General features: G+C 45.1%; 1 protein-coding gene across 2 annotated transcripts in view; it reads right to left on the bottom strand.

Annotated features, from left to right (window-relative positions):
* Nucleotides 1-23,015, bottom strand: part of LOC138292689 (cytochrome P450 2D15-like) — a 334,715-nt gene that overhangs the window by 3,205 nt on the left and 308,495 nt on the right. For both annotated transcript variants that reach the window (XM_069231409.1, XM_069231410.1), the window contains one exon: nt 18,535-18,676. In XM_069231409.1, coding sequence (XP_069087510.1) covers nt 18,535-18,676 — 142 coding nt within the window. The remainder of the gene's footprint in view (nt 1-18,534; nt 18,677-23,015) is intronic.

Genomic DNA, 23,015 nt, shown 5'->3' with positions numbered 1-23,015 from the left:
ACCAAAGACTGGACCGTACCTTCTGCACTTTGGGGCTAGCAAAGAAAGGACTGTGCCTGTGGTGCCCCGCTCAAGAATAAGTCATCCCAAGCCCCAGAAGGAGAAGGTGACTCCAAAAGCCAGTTGGCTCACTCCTTTCTACATCCTCAGGGTCATAAAAGCTGAAAAAGACTGCCATGGCAAGTTGGTAACCAAGAATGACTGATTACTGCTGATCGCCAAAGTGCAGCATGGGTGACCAAGTCCCAACCCTAAAAGTTGCACTCAGGTCTGCTGGCCCTGGGAGAGTCATCCGAGTGTAGTTTGGTCACCCAGCAAGGAAGTTACTGCAAGTTAAGGGGACCACTGGTTTGGCTGTATCTGGAGACCAGAGGACCAGTGGCAGCTAGTTTTTGGTAGAACTTCACCCGGACTTTGAGGGACATCAACCCAGTGGTCAAATTTGCCCCACTGTGTTTGTGGTTCGAAGGGTGGCCTCTGGAAAACCCCAACACAATTTAGTATTCTCAGCTTCCTACAGCATCTTCAGCATCCTGCATCTCTTGCAACACTACCAATCCGTTGATGTCTTTGCGGTTCTACTATAGATCCTGGAACTGGACTGAAATCTTTTTTGACTCTGATGTAACCGTTTTACTGGACCTTGTTAGTCCCTGTGACTGACGCCCTTCCAGAGTTAGTTGCCACAAGTGTGCCTTTATGGCCATTTTCAACTTATTTATCTTGGCTAACTCTAAACTTGAAGTCACTTTAGATTACAATGATTTATTGCGCTAAGTTAAACACTATGATTCATTGTTTCTTTTAAAATGCATATCTCTGGAACCCTCTAGTGGATTTTAGTAATTGAGATGTCTTTTTAAAGATAAACATAAATCCATTAAAAAAAATTGGTGTTGGATTTTTATTGTGTTGCATTTCCATTTTATTCAACTGTTTTAGTGCTTCTAAATGCTTTACACTTGTTCCTTTGATAAAGCCTGACTGCTCTAAGCTGCAGCTACCCAATACTGAACTAAGGTTTTACAAACAAACTTGACTGGACCTGACATGGAATTATGCCTTTATTACATGTTGATTTTGCACAACCACACTGTATCATAAACCCATTTCCTCTCAGAGAGATACTATTGTCATCAAACAGGTAGATGGTTACTCACATAAGCATTGAGGTGGGCATACTTGTCTTTCCCACTTCCTTGACACTAGTTCATTAGTACAAGATTTAATTACACTTCTACCTCCAGCTCACAGGTTTACACAGATCTTTTTCTATCACTACAGGGAAAAAGGTGCTTAACGGATGAGCGACAGACACTGATTGTATTTAGAATTTCCCCTGTGGTGAGAAAAGGCAACTCTAGACAGTGTGTCAACTTTTGACTCCGTTTGTAAGCTATTAAAAACTTTAATATACCTTTACACTAAACATTGCGGATCTGTGTGATGCAGTATCAAATTCAAACTTACTTTCCTCTCCTGTAAACTAGTCTTCAATATATGTAAAGTACCAGGAATGATTAGCATCAAAACTATTTCTTGTTTACTGCTACAGCCCAGGATACCCCCGGTTCCCCTGAGTAGCAACACCTATGATAAGGTAAGTCATGGTTCACAAAGCACTTGCAAGATATATTGAATTTGTTGTGTGAGATACTTCATTGTGTCTATGGTGTGGAGAATCTTAATGTGCTGTGGTGTGATTTGTTCTTCATTTTCAAGTCCCCCACTTTATTCTGATCCACACTCAGCTGGAGCACAAGGACGCTAATTAATGTCTTTGTGATGGACATAAATACAAAATCTATGAATTAAAATGTAATCTTTTTAGATGGTGAGTCCCACATAGGATCTATAGACTAACCCAAAGCACTAAAAATCAAAACAGTTGCTATGCATGCACTATATAAAGATGGAGAAGCATTACATTACTACTGGCACAGTGGTAACATTCATATACTTCAACCACGTCAAGCCCTAATGAACTCTCAAAGATATGTTAAGGATAGGCATTAGGAATGTCCAAACAACTTGAGAAGCTGAGGTCAGAAACAGGTACCTCTACACTGTCTCAGGGCTTGAATCTCATCTGCCACTGGTGTGCTCCTCATCCCTACTTGGCTAGGAGAAATTTAAAGTAGGAGGGAGTCATCGTGAGCTTCAGTGCCTGGGCTAGTGGGCAATCAAAGGAGGCTACTCTCACACTCTTGACTGTGGGTGCTCTAACCAACCAGATTGCCATAAGCCCTAAAATGGGTTCCCACTTACAGAGCACGGCATGTGACTATTCTCTAGAGTCATGACTTATATGAGGCTAAACACTCTAAACTACTCAAACTGCCCTATTTGGTGGCAGAAGCATGTTACTGGCGTACTAATCTTTTTTTCCTGTGTGCGTTCTACAAAGCACAAGGCTGTTGTGGTCTATCAAAGAAGAGTGGGAACAGACATCACAAGAGGCAACTGCTAGCATCTAGAGAAGGTCAAGTGCTTCTCTGTCCTATCTTTGGATGCAAAGGAGAATGTCCCAGTTCTGAAGAAACATTCCAGCCAGACCCTGCCAGGGTTGCACTCTCTGGATGGTAAGAGCACAGCACCTCTTTTCTAGCAACCATTTGTTTCACCAGTCAACTGACTAACACACAAAATACCACTCTTCAAGCACACCCCACAAACTTCCTCTCAGTTTACAGACTAAGCATATTTATATATTATATATAATGCGATCCTGGGTGCCTCACCTGTCCCTCCTGTTGCCATCGGGTAAACACAGTTTTACCATCTTCTGTAGGGCTTTTTGTAGCACTGTCCTCTATGGTGCCTACAAAAGTCAGGGATCGGTCATATCGAGCACTTTCAACCTATTAATCTAGACACTCCCTTATGACCTGGCATTCATTCACTCCCAAACGGGATGTCTTTTGAAAGCTTTCTATCTACGGGTAGCAGATGGCCACAATGAAAATGTTGTCATCACCATCTGCAATCAGCTTCTTAGGACTCATAACTGTTGCTCAACACTTTTTAAATTGAAATAACCAGAGCCCTAAATAGAGAACTGTGAGGCATTGGGTTGCTGGGTGACTTGGGTGTGAGCCCTTGTGAAGCAACAGGCACAGTCCCTTGCAGGGTGCACCACAAAAAGTCACTAAATTAACCTGTGCTTACCCCTGGGTAGCTTGACACAAAAAGCAGTCAGGCTTAACTCAGAGGCAATGTGTAAAGCATTCATGTAGCACACAAACAGCAACAAAGTAAAAACACAACACAAGAAAAATCCCAAACCAATATAGAGGAACTCAGTAAATTGTCCTAAATTATTTGACACCAAAATAACAAAAATCCAATCAGTAGATTCAGAGTTATGAATTTTTAAAGTTTTTACTAGAACCTAAAAGATGAAAGCGCCAACTGTGGACATGTAGTTACGCAACTTGTCAAAGTCAGAAAATATAGCTGACTGCAATGGAGCATGGTTCAGATATAAAAAGTGGATTGGGCTCGGTCAAAATTTTGGTGGAGCAAAGTTGCAGGAGTGGTCCGAGGAGGGAGCATCATCATCAGATAGCCTTGTGGCAAAGCCATGGTGAAGATTTCTATGTGCAGACTTGCCGACCGCCAGACTTGTGGTGCGGAGACTGCAGCGGAGCTGGCGGTCTCCCCACCAGCCCCATTACAAGATTTCCACTGGGCTGACCAGTGGAAACCAAGTTTTCTGCTGGTCATCCCAGAGGAAACTGTGCTGCGATATTGTCTGGGCTCCACACAGAGCCGAGGCCAATACCGTTGCACAAGGGAGCCCCCAGGACAGGCTTACCGCCAGTCTTTCCGTGGCAGTCATGCCACCATGGAAAAGCTGTCAGTAAGTAGAGTTGTAATCAGCTAGGCGGCGCTGAACTCATCGCCTCCCTGGCTGAGTACAACTCAGACCGCCGTCGGACTGTCGGGAACCATGTTCCCAGTGGGGACGGTGGTCCCCTGGCGGTCTGACCGCCAAGGTGTAATGTGGCAGTCGGACCACTACAGGTGGGGTGGTCTGACCATCACTGCAAGGCTGGAGGTCCTCGTGAGTCACTCTGGAAGTCCTGGGACAGATAAAGATCCAGTCATTGTACCCAAGCAGACGGTAGTAGACCAGCAGGACAACGGGCCAGCAGTCAGCAGGACAGCAGTCAATCAGAGCAGTAGTCTAGCAGAGTAACAGTTCTTCCAGCAGCACAGCAGTCCTTCTTCTTGACACAGAATTTACAGGTTCAGAAGCGTACTGAAGAGTTGGTGTCTGAGGTCCCCTTTTACACTCACGTGCCCTCCTTCTGGAAGGTGGGAGAAACTTTTAGAAAGTGCGTTTAAAGTGTATGGAATTTCCTGACTCCACTGCCATGGCTCCAAGCTGGCTGCAGTGACAATGTGAGGTTGTTACTCATTAGGCCTTTTGTGTGAAGGCAGAGCACAGGCTGTTCAATTGCTCCGGTCCGCCCTCCACCTCATTCTGCCAACAGATGGCCCATTCAGGCACACCTAATCCCTCTATTGTGTGAGTGTCTGGGTGGAATTTACAAAGGTCTGACTGTCAGTTACACCTAGTCATGTGACCTAAGACAGGCTACAGACACAAAAGGGCTCAGGACAGAAAAATGCCAACTTTCTAAAAGTAGCACTTTCAAAATTCTAATCAAAAGCCTGACTTTACCACAATAGAGTTTTTTTATTACAGTTCAAAATACACCACCCGTGAAATAACTACCTGTTCCCAATTGGAAATTACAGCTTATTAATTGTAAAAATGAATCTTCAATGTTATCCAATGGGAGGGGTAGGCCTCACAGTAGTGAAAAACAAAGTTAGGAGTTGCTCACTACCAGTATAAGTAAAGCTTAGCATTAACACTAACATTTTAATTACACAGCCCCTTGCCCTATAGGCTACCAAAGGCCTCCCTTAGGAGTGACCTATATGTAATAAAAGGGGTGTTTAAAGTTTGGCAATAGGATTTCAATGTCAAGTCTACGTGTCACTTTCAGACTGCATTTAGGTTGCAGTGACAGGCCATGGACATGTTTTAAAGTGCTACTTAGTGGGTGGCACATTAAAAGCTTCAGGCCCACTAGTAGTGTTTCCTTTACAGGCACTCAGTATATGGTATACCACTCTGCAAGTGACTTATAAATAAATTAAATATGACAATCAGGTGTACGCCAATTAAACTATGTTCAGGAGAGAGAGCGCACAAGCACATAAGCACTAGTTAGCAGTGGTACAGCACACAGAGTCCTAAGGTAAGCTTGAATCAGATTCAGCAAAAAGTGGAGGGTAAAAGGCAAAAAGTTTGGTGGGGGCCTGCAGAGACGACCAGGTCCAACAGGAACAATTACACAACAGATTCTGCTGGGATTCCTGAGTTCAGTAAGCATTCAAAATGTCAAAGGCTGTCTTTAATAGTGCACCATTTCGCCCTCATCCAAACACAAGCAAGAAATTCCAGGTTGAAACCGATGCCTTAGAATTTAATTAAGGGTTGGGCTTTTACAAGACCAGAAAGATTATAACCAAGAACAACTTATCTTTTATTTCTATCACACACTTTCTTGAATGCAATTACTCCATAGAAAGTGTCAGGCAAAACATCTCGCACCACCCTCTTGCCCCAGAAATTATATATGGTGCACACCATGCCAGTATCCACCGCTCCTAGATAGCACAGATACACAGAAAATAAAATTTCACAAACATAGTGGTGCACCCAAAAACTGACAAAGTCCAATCAAGTTGTCAACTTTTCCATTTCCTCTTTATTTTGTACTTCCGAAAGCTTATATATTCTCATTATTCAAATTCAAAATTGTTGCAGCCACAGCCAGCACATTTTGCTCACAACCTTGACGTTCTTCAGGGCGTTCCAAGTCAAATACCAATCATTAACTATTGATTCCGCAAACACCATAATGTGATATCCTATTCTTTATATTCCACTGGGTCCCTGATGATGTGGATGGCTAATCTTGTAAAGCTGAGCTCCCTGATATTGAAACTTGGACCAGAGAGGATCGGGTGTATGGGTATGAGACTATTAATCACAGGTTCCAAAAGTACTATAATTCCCTGTAAACGAAGACTCATTATCAGGTGCAGTGGGAGATTGCTGACTTCTTGGGGATGCTGCTCCTTCCGGGGCTCACCTTGGAGGAGGCTGAGTTGTTGGGTGGAGATGTCACGCTATTCGAGGTTATGATTGTGGTGAACAATATGGCCCAGTGGAAGGTGTTGGGACCAGATGGCCTCCCAGTTGAGTTTTATGTCACTTATTTTGATCTCATCATCTCCAAACTAGTGGAGGTTTATAGTGCAGAGAGGGAGCTTGGCCACCTACTGCAGTCTACCTGTGAGGCATTGATGATCCTGTTTTTATAATCTCAACACCCACACCATGACATGAAGGCCTACCGACATCTGCTAATGCTGAAAGTCAATTACAAAATTCTTAGACGTAATCTAGCTATGCAGCTCTTGCCTTACATGACATGGCTGATACTTCCCAACCAGGTTGGCGTTATGCCAAGGTGCAACACGGACACCAATATACGCAACTCCTCAATTTGTTGATGGATGATACCTTTGCTGGATGGGCAGCAGTGATGATGGCAGTAGATTTCAAGAAGGCCTCTGATAGTCTGGACTGGTTGTATCCCAATGGGGTAATGGAGAAGGTGAGTCTGGGAAGCAGATTTGTTGGCTAGACTAAAACATCTATACACAGGCCCCATGGCCCTTTTTAAAACAGGCAGTGTGATTTCTGAGGTGTATGCAGTGGGGCGGGGAACCCAACAGGGATTCTCGCTATCACCATTGCTCTTTGCACTGGCGGTAGACCCTTTGGCTTGTAGTGGAAGATCTGGCACCCATTATGAAAGCCTAGCGGTGTGTAGGGGTCCATCCATTACATTCCTCTGTATGCAGATGACATGCTTCTGTTTCTGAATGATACGCAGTCAGAACCGAAAAGGGCCATTCGGCTATTGGATCGCTTTGAGGTGTTGTCAGGGCTACTGTAAGAAAACAGGCTTTTTGCATGTTCTCCACCACTTTTTGCTCTCCTTTGAACTATTATCTCCTGGTTTTCAACTCTGAGAATTTACTGAGGCCTGCTAATCAGACCTCAGTGCCAGAGTTTTAACCCTGTACAAATAGCATGTCAAATTGGATACACCCAATTGGCAAAGCCTGACATCCCTAGTATATGGTACCCGGGGTATTTAAGACAGAGGGCCTGATTTAGAACTTGGCGAATGGAATACTCCATCACAAACGTGATGGATATTCCGCTCACCATATTACGATCCCCATAGGAGATGATGGGATCGTAATACGGCGTACAGGGTATTAATCTAATTTGGAACAGAATATTCCCCTCTGCCAAGTTCTAAATCAGGTCCAGAGTGTCCACTCAGGGTTGCAGCGCTGTTTGTGTCACCCTTCGTGTGACAGGATACAAAATAGCCTCAGCCTGCCACTGCAGACTGAAAGAGCAGTGTTTTCATTGCCAGTTCGACTTTCCCATTTAGACCTATGGCATAGCCACCCTATCCCATAACATCATATATATATATCTCCGCTAAGGAAGGACTATGGATTCCTATGTCAGGGAGCTACATTTTATTCAGTAGAAATGTGTTAATGATATGTCTTAGCAGCAACACTTTCAAATTGTTGTTTTGCTGTGGGTAAAATTGGTAGCCCCACTGGCTAACACAGAGTTACCAGCTGGCATCCCAATCTGAGTAAGGTTTGACTGGGACTACTAAAGTGGGTCATGTAAGGTATCAAATAAATTGTGGCATTAAATGTGACTTGACAGCAAGTCAAAATTAATGAAACTTTAAAGTTCCCACTCTGCGCCCCATCTAGCCCAGTGTCCTCACAAAGGCACTAGCCATAGACAGCTTTCTGCCTGCCTGGGAAGACATGTGAATGTCTCCAAGGCCAGAAACAAAGGCTGTTGCCTCAGTGGAAGGTGTGACTTCGTCCCACCGGATGGCTTGCTGGGGTGTTTGCCCAAAAGGCGATCTTCAAAGGTGAAGCCGCCTTTGAAGGGCCACTGTGATAACACTCTGTGCAGGATGCCTTTGGTTTCCTGCAGACAGAGTAGATCCAGGGACAGAGAAGGGAAAACCAGTTCACAAACCGGATTTCCAGTTGCGCGTAGCCACATCTCTGAGGGTGGGGTACCAAGGCCCTTACAGTCAAGGAATGGTTCTGCTATGTTGGTTGTGGCAAGAATGTTGCACCCTGGGATAGACAGATGTCACACAACACTGAAACTGTGTCACCAGAGAGATGGGGACCAACTATCCCATTGGCTAGTGACTGTGTTGTCTCCTCAGGGCACTTTAATGGGATATAATGGTTACCCCTGGCACCCAATACCTCAGAATTCACTGAAGCTGGAAAGAGGATGAGAAGGAGATCACTCTGCACCCATTGGAAGCTCAAAAAAGAGAGGCTGTGATGCATGCGTTTTCACCTGCTGCACTTGCGGCTAGTGGAGTTTAGACCGTCTTCTGCATACCTAGCTCAGGGAAACGCTGATCCATGACCCCAGTTCGAAGCAGAGACAAAAAGGGTCAGTTGGTTCCCCCCCAGAACAGCACTGGGAACATTAAAGCTGAAGAAGCCCAAGTCGCATCTCTGGTAGTCACTGCAGAAGTCTTTCCACTACCGGATGCCATGTCAGAGATAGCTAAAAGGTGCACTTGTCTCTTCTGGACCCACGAGTGTTGGTTGTGACTGGATTTATCACTTGAGATAGACACCAGCCTCCACCAAAGATTTGCACCATTAGCACTGTGTTGCAAAAGCACAAGGTCTGCATCAGCAGCTCTTGGAACCCTGCAAAGAGGACTTAGTGGGACCCCAAAATCCGTGGATGGAGTTGCCCCTGCTCACCTGCGAACCAAGGACTCTATCAGACTTCACCCCATGGACCGCACAGTATCCAGAGCATCGTTGAGCATGAATCCCCCAGCATCAGGACCACTCCATTATTCTCTATGACAATCATCCTGTAAAGTTTGGATAATGCTCTAAAAATGCTCTGGTGGACAGATATTTCTCCAAGTATCCTCTTCGGCCCGCTGGACCTCTGTCCTGCCGGACCTGGTCACCCAACTTCTGCCGGAGTTGCTGAACTAACTTCTCCAAACTTTTCAAAAGTTTCCAAAGGTTTTATTGACCAATGCTTGTTTGTGGTAGATGCAAAACGTATTTATTCCTTTAAAATTCTATAGATCCGGGACCCTCCAGTGGATTTTGATGATGAGCGCCTATACAGATTCATAAAAATCTAATCTATTTTTCTAACCTGGTGTCTTTTTTCTTTCGTGTCGTGTGACTTTCTTATTCTTTTGTTTGGTGTTGTTAAATGCTTTACAAATTGTTCCTTTGCTAAGCCTTACTGCTTTAGCCATAGCTACACAGGTTTGAGCATAAGATTAAGTAAACATAGTTGACTGGGCCCAAGATGGTATTTGTGAGTGTGCTACATGGTAGGGCTACCAGCCATACCATATAGTACACCCCAAATTCTCACATCTGCATATAAAGTGGCAAAAAACTAGCCTGTTTCCCATCTGTGAAAGGTGAGTAACAACCCCAGTTCTGCTGGAACTGCTGTTCCACATGCTTAAAGTATCTGCCTGTGGAGATGTACCATGATAACTGGGATTTGCTGGAGGTTAATGAGGGAGCGGCTGAGAGGGCCATGAGGTCTGGCATAGAGTTTTGTAAAACACTGCCAATTTCGGTGACAGTCAGCATTTCCAGTGCTAAGATGGTGACCCTCCCTAGGCTGGTTTAGTACTTCTCGGTTTTGCCGTTAATCATCCCTAGGAGAACATTTCGGGAGATTGAGAAATTGAGATGGAGATTCATTTAATATGGGATAGCGGCAGGTGACAGCCAGTGCTGTCCAAGCTACAGTGCCCCATTGGCCCAGATGCAATGGGTCACAAAGGGGGTAGATGTTAGGAAGACCAATAGGGTGATTGAAGATCCATGCATGCCAACTCACTGCAAGTTATTCCAGTTGCTCCTGACCCCCAAACACACTGCACAAGTGAGCAATAGTCTACTGGTGGTTACGAGACACTGCTGGTTGCGTTGTTTGCAGAAATCCCAAAGACGGTTCCCATATTCTCCTGATTTGCTGTTATAGCACCTATGGTGCTGCAGCACAATGAAAATTGGCAGGAACTTGCAAAGTGGGTGGCTTATGGCATTGACAGGGTGGGTGACTTGTTCCGGGTGGGGGAATTATTTATGTTCAAGGACCTGCGGGCGGAGTTTGACCTACCGCTGAGGCAATTCTTCCTGTATGGAATGGTTTTGATGATGATAGAAAAACACTGGGGAACTGGGCTGGCAGACCCACCCAGGCACCAGGGCTTCCATCTCATTTGTACCACCTAGGGTACTCATAAGACAATAACAGCTTTATATATGGCACTCCGGGCTGACATCATTGCTCCATTAACTTTGTTACAGGATAAATAAGTGGCAGATCTTGGCGAGCCAGTTCCTGATGCGGATTGGTCAAAGATTTAGGATCAGGTACCAAAGGTCTCTAGGAATGCCAGGTTTAAACTAATTAACTTCTATTTCCTTCATGGAGCCTATCTTATGCTGGTTAAGATCAACACATTTTTACCACGCGGACAAGGGCAGCATGTCCCAGATGTAGGGAGGAAGGAGCAGAGATGTTTCAAATGGTATGGGCTTGCACCTCCCTCTCAGAGTTTTGGGTGGAGGTGATTGACTTTGTTAATGATGTTACACACCAGAATGTTTCATGTCTCCCAAGAATATGTTTGCTGGGCTGGTACTTGCGCCCGGCCAAGAGTAAGATCACAAGCAGATTTATAGAGCTGGCTTTGCTCCTAGCTTATTGCGAGATAACACTTCAGTGGAAAGCCACCAGTGCACCCAGAGCGGACAACTGGCGCAAAGAGGTTATACAGTGGCCGCAGCGCTGTGAGTGGTCGACTCCACTGTCCTCCTGGTCATCGTCTGTTGCCCTCCTCAGCTCTTCCTGCTGCTGCTGCTCCGGCCTCTGGATCGAACTAAGAGCCTGCCTGACTCTCAGTTCGAGGCCCTCCACCACCCGCAGGCTCCTGCCTGCACCTCATCCCTGGTGGTCTAGTGGCCATCTACAAGTAAGTATCTTCTGTCTCTTTCTCTTTCTGTCCTTACTTCTGTTCCTATACCTCTGCCCTTTACCTCTCTTTTTACTTAGTTTTTTTTCTTTCCTTTTTGCTGTCTCTTCTCTTACTTTTCTATTTTTCTGTTCCCCTCTCCCTCCCGTGCTGCCCCTGCAGCTCCCCTGAAAAGCACTTTTCCTGCCCTCCCACCTCCCAGCTGACCAAACACCCCGGCCTCCCTCCTTTGCTTAATGGTGGCCGCAGCACGGCAGCACTGATGGCGAGCCAAAGGCAAGCCAGTCCGCACCTGGAGCGCGCCCATCGCCAGGAACACTGAATCTCCGACAAGTCAGTCCACGGCCACCCTCTATTACAACGTCAAGACCCTCCTCCGCCTTAACACCTGACATCTCAGCGCCTGCTGCACTGCATCTCCTAAGGACACCCATGGACCTTTTCCCTAGTGGAACTGCAACCTCAGTTTCAGCCACAACAAACAACTGGAACACCCCAAACCTGAAACCACTGACACAATCTCATCAACTGCCTGCTTCTAAATATAAACTCTCTCCATAAGCACACCACTGAACTTTGGAACCTGATCGACTTCGCCTGTCCAGACATCGCTTTCCTAACAGAGACCTGGACCTACCTTACTGCCCGACAAGACATTGCCATCCCAATCCCGGATGACTACAACATCCTAAGGAAAGACCGGACTTCCTATCCGGGTGGAGGACTGGCCATCGTCCACAAGTCCTCACTCTGTATCACGGTCAACACAGATGAACACTGCACCACAATGGAACAGCTACACTTCCTGATCCATGCCACTCACAACTCCTCCCTCCGCGGCACCCTGGTCTACGCACCGCCTGGCCCTGCCCAGCCTTCAATGACACCATTGTAGACATCGCCACCCCCCCATTCCCTGGTGTCCACTGACTGTCTCCTCCTGGGCGACTTGAATTTCCACCTCGAGGACCTCAACAATCGAAACACCACTTCCCTACTCGACAATCTTGCAACCCTCTGCCTGAGACAACTGGTCACCGTGCCCACGCATGCTGCAGGACACATACTAGACCCCATTTTTACCTCAAGCAACTGGATCACCATCAAGAATATCTCCACCCTGCAGTGGAGCGACCATCACTGCCTACACTTCACCATCACCGCACCCAACAGCTGCCTCCACGTCCCCAGCTCACCACAACCCTTGCCAAATCACCCCATCTCCCACCAGCGACGCCAACGCTGCGGCACGCAACTTCAACTCCTGGATCACTGACTGCGGCAACTCCTTAGCCCCCCTCCGATCAACTTTGGCGCATCCCAAAAAAAGCCAGCTGGTTCACCATTGAACTCCAAGGATCCGAACGCACCTGCAGGCGCCTAGAGAAGGAATGGAGAAACAGCAAAACCAGCAAATACCTTGCCTCCTTCAGAGCAGCCACAGCCACCCATCACCAACGCATCAAGAACGGAAAAAGCTGCGCTCCGTAAACGTATTAACACCTCCCCGCACAACATGAGAGAACTCTTCACAGTAATCAACAAAGTTACCAATCTTCCCTCCGAAGCCACCGAAATCCCCCTGTTGCGACACCTCTACGACAAATTGACCACTTTCCTCCACCGCAAGATTAAGGATATCTATGACAGCTCTCTCCCACAGAGCCTGCCCAGCATCAGAACCTACGACTGGCCCAGCCCCCAGAACCCACCCAACAACATAGGAATCTGCAGAAAAGCCTTGCAATGGAAGAGAGTCAGGCTCCCACCCTTCATGTCCAAACCAACAGAAGTCAGCTGCAAAGTCCCTCAGGGATCCTCCCTGAGCCCAGCGCTCTTCAACATCTACATGTCACTGCTTGCAGCCATAGTCAGAGAGCACAGGATACACCGATGACACACAACTCATCATATCCCTCACTGAGGCCTGGACAAAGCTAAGAGGAACTTTCACACCGGAATAGAAGCCTTCGTCGCCTGGGTGAGGAGAGCTGTCTCAAGCTCAACTCAGACAAGACCAAGCTCATCATCTTCGGAAACTCCACTTCAGCCTGGGACGACTCCTGGTGGCTCACATCGCTCAGCGCACCACCTACTCCAACTGACCACACCCGCAACCTAAGACTCATCCTCGACTCTTCACTGCCAATGACCCAACAGGTACACTCAGTCACCTCTTCCTGCTGGCACACTCTCTGCCAACTCCACAAAATCTTAAAAAGGATCCCGGTCGACTGCCGCAAGATAATCACCCACACCCTAGTCACAAGCAAGCTTGACTGTTGCACAACAAAAAAAGAACATCAGGAAACTACAACTCACCCAAAACGCTGCCGCCAGACTCATCCTGAACCTCCCCTACCAGGGAACCCATTTCCCAAAACCTGAGGATCCTCCTTTGGCTCCCAGTGGAAAAGCGAATCAACTTCATACTACTCACCCACACCTACAAGGCCCGTCACAACAATGGACCAGCCTACCTGAACCATTGCATCTCATTCAATAACCCCGCCAGACCCCTCCGCTCTGTCTAGCAGGCGCTAGCCACCATCCCACGCATCTGGAAAACCACCACCGGAGGAAGATTTTTCACCTACCTCACAGCTAAAACCTGGAACAACCTACCCATGCACCTCAGGGAAAGCCCATCACTCACCATCTTCAGGAAGAACCTCAAGACATGGCTCTTCGAATGAGGCCCAGACCCACCACCAGCGCCTCGAGACCCTCACAGGTGAGTCTTTGTGCTTTATAAAAATTGATTGATGATGATGATATAGTGGGTGGGGTATGAGAGTGGTGTGTTGTTGAGTGAGATGAAGGGTGGGCATGGATTCATAGACATGGCACAGGCTTGGGATAATCTGATAGATAATCTGAAGGAACAGGAGCCTTCCTCTTTGGCTAATTTGCCACACCAAGATGTAAGATGGAGGAGTGGGCGGGTGGGAGCTCCCTGGCCTCGACTGTTGCTTTTACTGTTCCCTGTTTGAGGTGTCATCGCTGGGGTTTCATGGCAGTATGGTCACTATACCTGCATACTGGACAGCTAGGACTGGGTGGTTCGAAGAGTGGATTGTTTTGTGCACTTGGTGGTCTGTTTTGGGGAATGCGATTTGATGGCAGCACGGGGCAGTGTACTGGCTGGACTGGGCTTTTGCCCAGGTTTTGTATTACAAGGCAGACTCTGTAGCTTGTTTCAATGCACGCCGCATGATTGATGTATATTGGTCAATACTGTACTGTCTTGCTGTTTTTGTTTGTTGAAAGCCTAATAAAATTCAGTTAGAAAATAAAAAAAAACTTCACTTAGAGCTTGGTCCAGTCTAATTCTTGAGCCTAACTTCTGGTGTTTTTGAGACACAACCTGCAATAATTGGGCGTCTCCACTACCTTATGCCGAATTTTGCTTATAATAATAGCATTCATTGTTCCTAAAAATTACTCTGTTGTTTTGCAGACAAGGGTTCCACCCAAGAACTGGCTGTGAAATAATTAGATCACCAACTAGTACCACTGCCTGTAAGAACTGGCTGCAGTCAGGGATCTAGTTAAGAAGAACCTGCAAGAAGCCCAAGACCATAGGAAGGAGAATGTAGATAAGCATAGACAACATGATCCATAGTATGTGATAAGGGATAAAATGTGGTTATCGTCATGATTTTTTGCCACCTAAATGTGGTCGATTGAACTTAGACCCCGACTCCTAGATCATTTTCCCATCACTCATAAGATTAATCCTGTGACTGTCTATCTAAAGCTGCGCACCGCTTGGGAAGTATTTCTGATCTTTCATGTTTCGTAACAAAAGCTTTTGTTTCTGATCTTTCCTCCTGACTTTTCGTAGCTCCTCCTCCTGTAAAGAAAAAAATGGTCATCTGAATATAAAGTTTCAGATATAGTTGATTCTTGCTATTTTCAAGGAACTATATATTTGCTGGTGAGAAAGAAGGATTGCCTCATTAGTCACCATTCCGAATGTAGGCTCAACATCAGGTGATTCTGGGAAAATCATTTAATTTCTCTGTGCCCTAAAAAACAATCTGACCTAATCTGGTGCTCATGTAAAGATCATGTTACATTAAAACTACAAAAGGAAGAAAAGGGGGGTATTTTGTTTGGATTCCTGCAACGCTTTAGTCGTCACTTCAAGCCCAAGCTATAAGGAAAGGGCTGCAATTGGGGTCTCATTAAAGGGCTTGCTTCAATCTGCTCTAAGCAGAAGCTTGATGTCAGCTTTGGTCATTTCTCTGCAGAAACATTCATTATGATGCAAATGCATTACTTCTCTCTTCCTCTAATGGATACTATCTCATCTGAATCTAAAACTACAATATCTAATAAAAGGAAACTGGCTGCTTCATTGCCACAAATGAAACCCAGAGTTCTTGAACCTCAGGAACCATCTTCAGAAAAACCTTTGGAGGAAATACCTGCAATTTATGTGAATTTAGATGCTATTAGCTGCAACATCAAGACCATTCAACATGATGCTGCTGATTTATCAGTGAGAATATTTGACAATTAAATTAAATGTAAGGACACTATAACTTTGCTTTATCAACCTACTCCTGTTGCTGCTCACGTTATTCAAATAAGAAATGTCTTTTAGAACTTCAGAATAGAAACAAGCAATATAATCTGGCGGACAATGTTGGAGGATAAAGTTTCAGAATTCATTTGGAAACCTTCTTTCCAATAGTAATAAAGTTACAGTTTGGAGAGAAGTTTGAAATTGATAAAGCTCCATGGATTCCATCATATTGTAAACTTCATCAATCTAAACCCAGGCAAGTTAACTTCAAAATATTTTGTCATCATCATCATTATGATCCGGTCATGATTAAGAAAGTGATCTGTGAAGTGCCTTATTTGGTAGTGAATGAAATCAAACATATATACCAAGCCTCTGCTAAAGAAACAATTTCTAGACATAGGGAATTTTCTGCGTTTAGACCCGGTTTGAAAGATGGTTTTTGCAAATGTGGTCTTTTTGACCAATTGATGAAAACCATCTGGGAGAATGATATATTTAAATCCTTTATTTCTCCTGCAGACTTAATTGTATATTGTGATCAGCATGATCTGCTTGAAATGAACTAATGATTCAATGCATTATAAAGATTATGTGATAGTATGAAACCTCCTTATTATATTCATTAAGCATAACAGGGACATACAGATTTTGCTCCCTGCGAAGTGTTTCACTTACACGTGGTTCACTTTAATTATGGCTGTTAATACCATTGTAACACTACTTCTCTTAATGTAAAAGATTTATGACATCCAGTTAAAAAAAAAAAACATGGCTAAGTATTTGGCTGGACATAAAGTTTATATATGTTTTTGGCAGGAAAAGCGTATAAATGACAACATTTCATTAATCAACAATAATGGCTGGGTTGGTGACGTAAGGCCTGATTTAAATACTTGCGGATGAGTTACTCTGTAACAACATAGGATACAATGGCATTTAGATTTCAGAAGACGGGATATCCATCACTGGAGTAACTTTTCTGCTAATATCTAAATAGGGTCCAAAGTGTCCTTGCCAGCTATAGGTTGGGTAATGGGATTACAATAAATATTTCTAAAAAGTTAAATGTTGAAATTTTACATGAACATAGTAATTCCAAAGGGAGATATGTCTATGATGAAGTTAAAAATGATAAACATCTTCTTCATTTCCTTAATATACATGGTCTAACTGTTGATAATCCTATTGTATGAAGAGACCTTACATAAAAAATAATAGGTCATATTTATGAGAGTTTTGCGCTGCCGTTGTGTCACTTTTAGTGACGCTGCAGCAGCGTACACCTCTCAACCATATTTATGAGGCAACACAAAGACATTTTGGGGGTGATTTTAACCTTGGCGGACGGCGGAGGCCGTCCGCCAAGGTACCGCCGTGAAATGACCGCACCGCGGTCAAAAGACCGCGGCGGCCATTTAAACATTTCCTCTGGGCCGGCGGGCGCTCTCCGAAAGAGCGCCCGCCGGCCCAGAGGAAATGCCCCTGCAACGAGGACGCCGGCTCAGAATTGAGCCGGCGTAGTTGCAGGGGTGCGACGGGTGCAGTTGCACCCGTCGCGTATTTCAGTGTCTGCCTTGCAGACACTGAAATACTTTGCGGGGCCCTCTTACGGGGGCCCCTGCCGTGCCCATGCCATGCCATGCTGAACCGCCGCGGTCAGAATGATCGTGGGAGCACCGCCAGCCTGTTGGCGGTGCTCCCGTGGTCGGTGGTGGCCGCCAGGGTCAGAATGACCCCCTTTGTGTGGTTTTAAATGGCCTCATAGATATGGAGTAAGGCAAGGGAGAGCAAGTCGTTGCGTTGCCTTACACTGCACCAGGGAGGCGTTCCATGGGTGTTGCAGTGGGTTTACCCATGCAACCAGGGCTGGCTCCTCTGCTGTGGCGGAGGTGCATCGCCCCCCCCCCCCACCAGCAGCAGATCGTTTTCATGTAAAAAGGGTGGGGCACAGACCATGACAGGGACGGAGGGGGAGTGCACAGCACTCTCCCTCAGTGCGCATGTATGTTTGACCGGCCATCTTGAGCAGGCCAAACACAATGCGCACTAGGCTCCCTCCAACCCGGCACTGCGTTGCCCTACGCCATTGTGAAAGGGCAGGAATTTACCATATTTAATAAATACAATGTATTCTCCCTGCGCTGGTGCACAATTGGCTGCCTAGCACCAATGCAGGCACCCTGGCACCATGGTACCAGGGTGCCTGCATTGCAAGCAGGATTGTTTTTGTGCAGGAACAGAAACCTTCCTGCACCAAAACAATCCTGAGAGGCGTTTTCCTCTTTCTGTGCAGGCTGCAGAATGCAGCACACATGGAAAGAGGTAAAAACTAGGAGAAATGAAAAATGTTCTCCTCGTTACACTTGCTCAAGGGAGGTGTAAGGTGTTGGTGCTGCCCGAGGTTTACGTGATTAAGTAAATGCAAGACAACGTCAATGGGAAGACCCACCGCAACACCCATGAATGCCTCCCTGGTGCAGAGTAAGGCAATGCAGAGACTTGCGTTGTTCTGTCTTACTCCATATCTATGAAGCCATGCAAAGCCACGCAAAGTGGTTTTGCGTGGCCTCGTAGATATGATTGAGGTGCTTGTGGCACTGCAGCATAAAAAAATGGCACACTCCTGCGGCGCAGGCCTCTCATATATATGCCCCTCTGTATCTGTTATCAACAATTTCCCCATCTACAAATAAATGTATGTTATATGGTCATCCAGCCTATATTTGACAAGTTTCCCCTCTCTACCCAATTGTGCTAATCTACAACTGCGTAGCCTAATGAGCATATATTTACCTGCAGAAAACGGCATGAAGGCATCTTGTTTGATAAATTGACCATCTGCATCCAAGAAGTGCTCTGGATAAAACTGGTATGGCCTTGCCCATACAGACTCATCCTTCAGGACAGACGACAGGTTGAACATGAGCAAGGTATCCTAGAAGTAATAGCCAAAATGTTAGACAAGGTAGATGCTCCATTTCTTCTCTGTTTCTGCAGGAACACATGGGAATAAATGAACAACACAGAAAGAACATTTCTGGTTTATGGTGTAACAGAGCTCCTCTTACTTCATAACTACACTACTCTGTTTGGGGATGACCCTAATTCTTTCAGAGGGAGAAAGTACGTTGTCATGTGTCATATTTACTGTGCCATTTGGTCCTGTCAACCACGCACTGTGAGGTAGCCCTTCATGAATGCATGAAGAACAGATCTATGAAAAGCAGACTAAAGTAACACGTTCTTCACATTCTATTCATACTTTCTAACCTGACCAATTTCTGCATTGGGAGCAATACAGTCTGTGGATTCCACAATGGAAGTGTGTTTGGGAGCATGGGCTGGTGTACTAGCTGCTAACGTGTTAACCTTGAAAAAGAGATACCTACAGTATGACTCAGTGAGATTGTTTTGTCGTCTCACTGGTCGTGTGCTGAGACTTGATCAGCCAATTGTGGCTATAGCGGAGGGGCAGGTCCTCGGGCACTCACATAGTCATTGTGCTGCTCTGCAGTCCCTGGAAAGCGGCACCTATCAAGTCTGTATGAACCCCAATGTAGAAGTTAATTTTAGTGAAATACATTACTTTATTGTGCCAGCTAGCCAAAAACAACAAATTGAGAGTGGCAACTCCAAGCATATGAAGGACAGAATGAATGTGGTAGCTCAACAGCTTGGCTTCTCAGTGGGCTTTTAACTACTTAAGCTTGGCTCTTTTGCACCATGAATTTCCAGAAGTCGAGAACTGGAAGATATCATGATGTGTATGTCATTCCTTCAGCCAGTCTTGTAACACCACGCTCCCCTCAACCTAAATATTAAATATAACTTTTACTTAATATAATACAGCAAAGAGTCTCTTAAGGGGCTAACATATGGTGCACGGTAAATTGGAAACATTAATGGAATAGGGATGGGAGATCAGAATAAATGCTGAATATTCTGGCTCTTGCATGTGATGTTCGAGGTTCTTATAAGAAGTTGTCAATAAAATTTCCTCGCCAGGGACTTTGTCAATCTCTGAAAATACAGCCATTTATGGCAGTTCACATGGCTCCTCGTGGGGGGTCCTATTCACAAAGATACATCTACACATAAGCAAAACTACGGGTGCAAATGTGCTCATACGCTTTGGCTATTCAGTATTTCTGAATGTAAATTCACTACAAAGGGTAGACTTATGTGTCTCCACCCCTAGAAACAGGATGAAGACAAATTTACTAGTGTAAAGTTACCACAAACGAAAATGGATCAGAAGTAAGCCCAGCACCATACATGGCCAACCACTGGTACTGTAGCGTACAAAAAAGTGATGAATGCTTGAATTAATCTCAGCCACTGGTAAATACTCAGGGTTGCATACCATTCCTTTGTTATTTTGCACACAATCTCACCTAAGTTTGAACCTAGCTATATGCAAATCAGTCTTGACACTGCTCCAATAAGAACTGCCCAACCCAAACTGCCAAGCCAGACCCTCCATGAACCAGACCACAAACAACCCATAATAGGTTCTGCCCTGATAGGTGCCCATCATTCAGGTGCAGCTTGGTTTCAGTTGCACAGTGAGCATAGGACACATGTTTGGGGATACTTGTTACATTCAGGGCTTCGCAATAAAGTATACAAGAGAGTGATGGATAGAATGTTTGAATTATTCTCAGCCACTGGTAATTGCTCAGAACTCTCAGTCCATTGTGTTTTTTTAACACCTTGCCACTTCAGCTTGGACTCAGTCATATGCAAATCAGTCTTTCTCTACTCCTCTAGAAACAGCCCAGCCTAAACATCCGGGCCAGGTCCTCCCTGAAATGTAACACAAGAAACCCAAGACTGGTTTCATCCTGATTGGGACTCATCAGTAGAGTGTAGCTTGGTCCCAGTGGCACTGTGAGCATGAGACCCACATCTGGGCATACCCATTGCAGTTAAGATTTTACACTGAGATTCTAAGGTCTAATTAAAAAAATCTCCCATTATGAAAGGTAGATATTCATCCAAGAATGCTCACACCCATGGTGTTAGTACTAATAGTAGAATTAAAAAAAACACCCAGGTGTACTCTTAGTAATCTGTGATCGTTTCGGATTAATAGAAGATTTGCATGCAAAGTCATTCATGGTTTCAGGTGTGCCATACTTCTCTCATAATTCCAGAATGGTACGGATCTAATTGTTTATGAGGCCATTGTGATAAACCACAGATGATTATTCTGGAGTTAACTGTGAGAGTGCTGCTGGTGTTAAAAGTCTGTGTTTCACTCTACATGTTAAAATATTTTACTGAAATGGATGAGGAAAATAGTTGATAACTCATAGAACATGTGTTTTAGCTTTCTAGAGCACTAACCATAGTTTCTATGCAAAACTATACAATTAATTTTGTTAATTTCTAAAGAAGATGATTTATATTTTATAGCTTTGATTCCATCAAGATGGTTTTAGGTGTGCCACACTTTTGTTATAAATAAAGAATGGTAACTCTCTGGTTGTTCAATAGTATACTTCCTAAAACTGCAGTAGATAACTGGAGGTATTAGTGATGGATGGGATGCTTGAATTAATCTCATCCTCTGGTAAATACTCAGGGCTCTCAGTCCATTATTTTTGGTACACTATTTGGACCCAATCAGATGCAATCATTCTTCCTCTGCTCCAGTTGGAACAGTGCAGTCTGAACGTCCAGGCCAGGTCCTCCCTGAAGCCGGACACAGGAAGCCCAAGACTAATTTCTTCGTAACTCGGGCTAATCAGTAGGATGTAGCTTGGTCCCACTGGCACTGTGAGCAACAGATCGAAATCTGGGCATATCCGATTGCAATTAAGTTGTCACACTGAGGTATACAAAAATGATGGATGGAATGTTTGAATTATTCTCAGGCACTGGTAATTACTCAGGGCTGCATTATATTCCATTGTAATTTTGTACAGCATTCTACCCCAGTTTGGTACTAGCCATAGGCAAATCGGGCTTGATCCTGCTGTAGTAGGAACTATTCTGCTCAAACTGCTAGGTCCTCCCTGAACCAAAACACAAGCAACCCGAAAGCAGTTTTACCCTCATTGGAGGTTGTTAGGTGCAGTTTTACTCAGAGTCATAGTAAGCACAGGACCCACGTATGGGCATACCTGTCAGGGTGTCACCTTGAAGTATACAAAAAAATGTAATGGATGAAATGCTTGAATTGATCTCAGAAAATGGTAATTACTCAGTTTGAGTGACTGAGATTAATACAAGCATTTCATCCAAAGATTTTGTTGTTCAATTGTTGATGCCGTAAGTCCAACTGTTATACAAGACGTGGGTCCTTTGTTCACTGTGCTATAGTACTCAAACTACAAACTACTGTTTAGTCCCAAGTAGGATGTAACAATTCTGGAGATGATTGTGGTCTCTGCTGGAGAGGGCCTCACCTAGCAGTTTGGTACAGATTGTTCCCATGAGGAGCAGGGTCTGCATTGGTTTGCATAGGTGGGCCTTTGTCTAAAGTAACATATCCTTAACATATCCTTGCCTGGCACACAAGTTCCCTCCAAGGGTAGAAGGCGTGTGTCATCTTGGGCTACCCATTGAACACTGCAATCTGGGGCCAATTTGCAGTAAAGCAAACACGAGTTGCTGCAAAAGTGGTTAAGGTTGTCCCTGGGAACATTTTCCCTATCCGTTGGGGAGTGTCCAGGAATCACCCTCGATGGGTACAGAGCTGTACAAAAATGGACTTCACGACCAGTACCTTGAAGAACAGAAGAAGAGCTGGGCCTGCTGTTTGAGACCTGTGAGGAGAGGAGAAGGGTTGGGCCTGCTATCACTTGCACCCAGGACAAAGAAGTGGCCTTCAAAGAACAGTTGACAAACCTCCTGGGAGGCTAGAGGGACGCTCTACATGAAGCATTCTTTCTGGAATGCCCACCTAACCAGTTACAATTGAACCTGGACTGGATCCAACTGGTGGCCTCTGATAGAATAGGTTCAGACGACATAGTGCCATCTCTGATGTCTTGGGACCCTTGGCTGTATCCATCTGCACTTCTTCAAAAATCTTTGACTAGTTGGGACTTAAACAAAATTAGAACTTCCAGGTTTTGGTCGGACTGGGATTAACTACGCAAGTCAATCCATTCAAGGTAGGGAAGCCAAGAAGGGAGATTTCCACAAAACCCTTAGGGCCTTGGAAGAGGTCTGCCAGTCACAGACCACCTCAGAAGAAGATGGAAAGATTGAGGAAACCCAAGAAGATGAGGGGATAGGGGATAGGGGATAATCTGTCCAAAAAT

Source organism: Pleurodeles waltl, chromosome 4_2, assembly GCF_031143425.1.
Source record: "Pleurodeles waltl isolate 20211129_DDA chromosome 4_2, aPleWal1.hap1.20221129, whole genome shotgun sequence".
Lineage (NCBI taxonomy): Eukaryota > Metazoa > Chordata > Amphibia > Caudata > Salamandridae > Pleurodeles > Pleurodeles waltl.
This window is presented reverse-complemented; position numbering and strand designations above follow the sequence as displayed.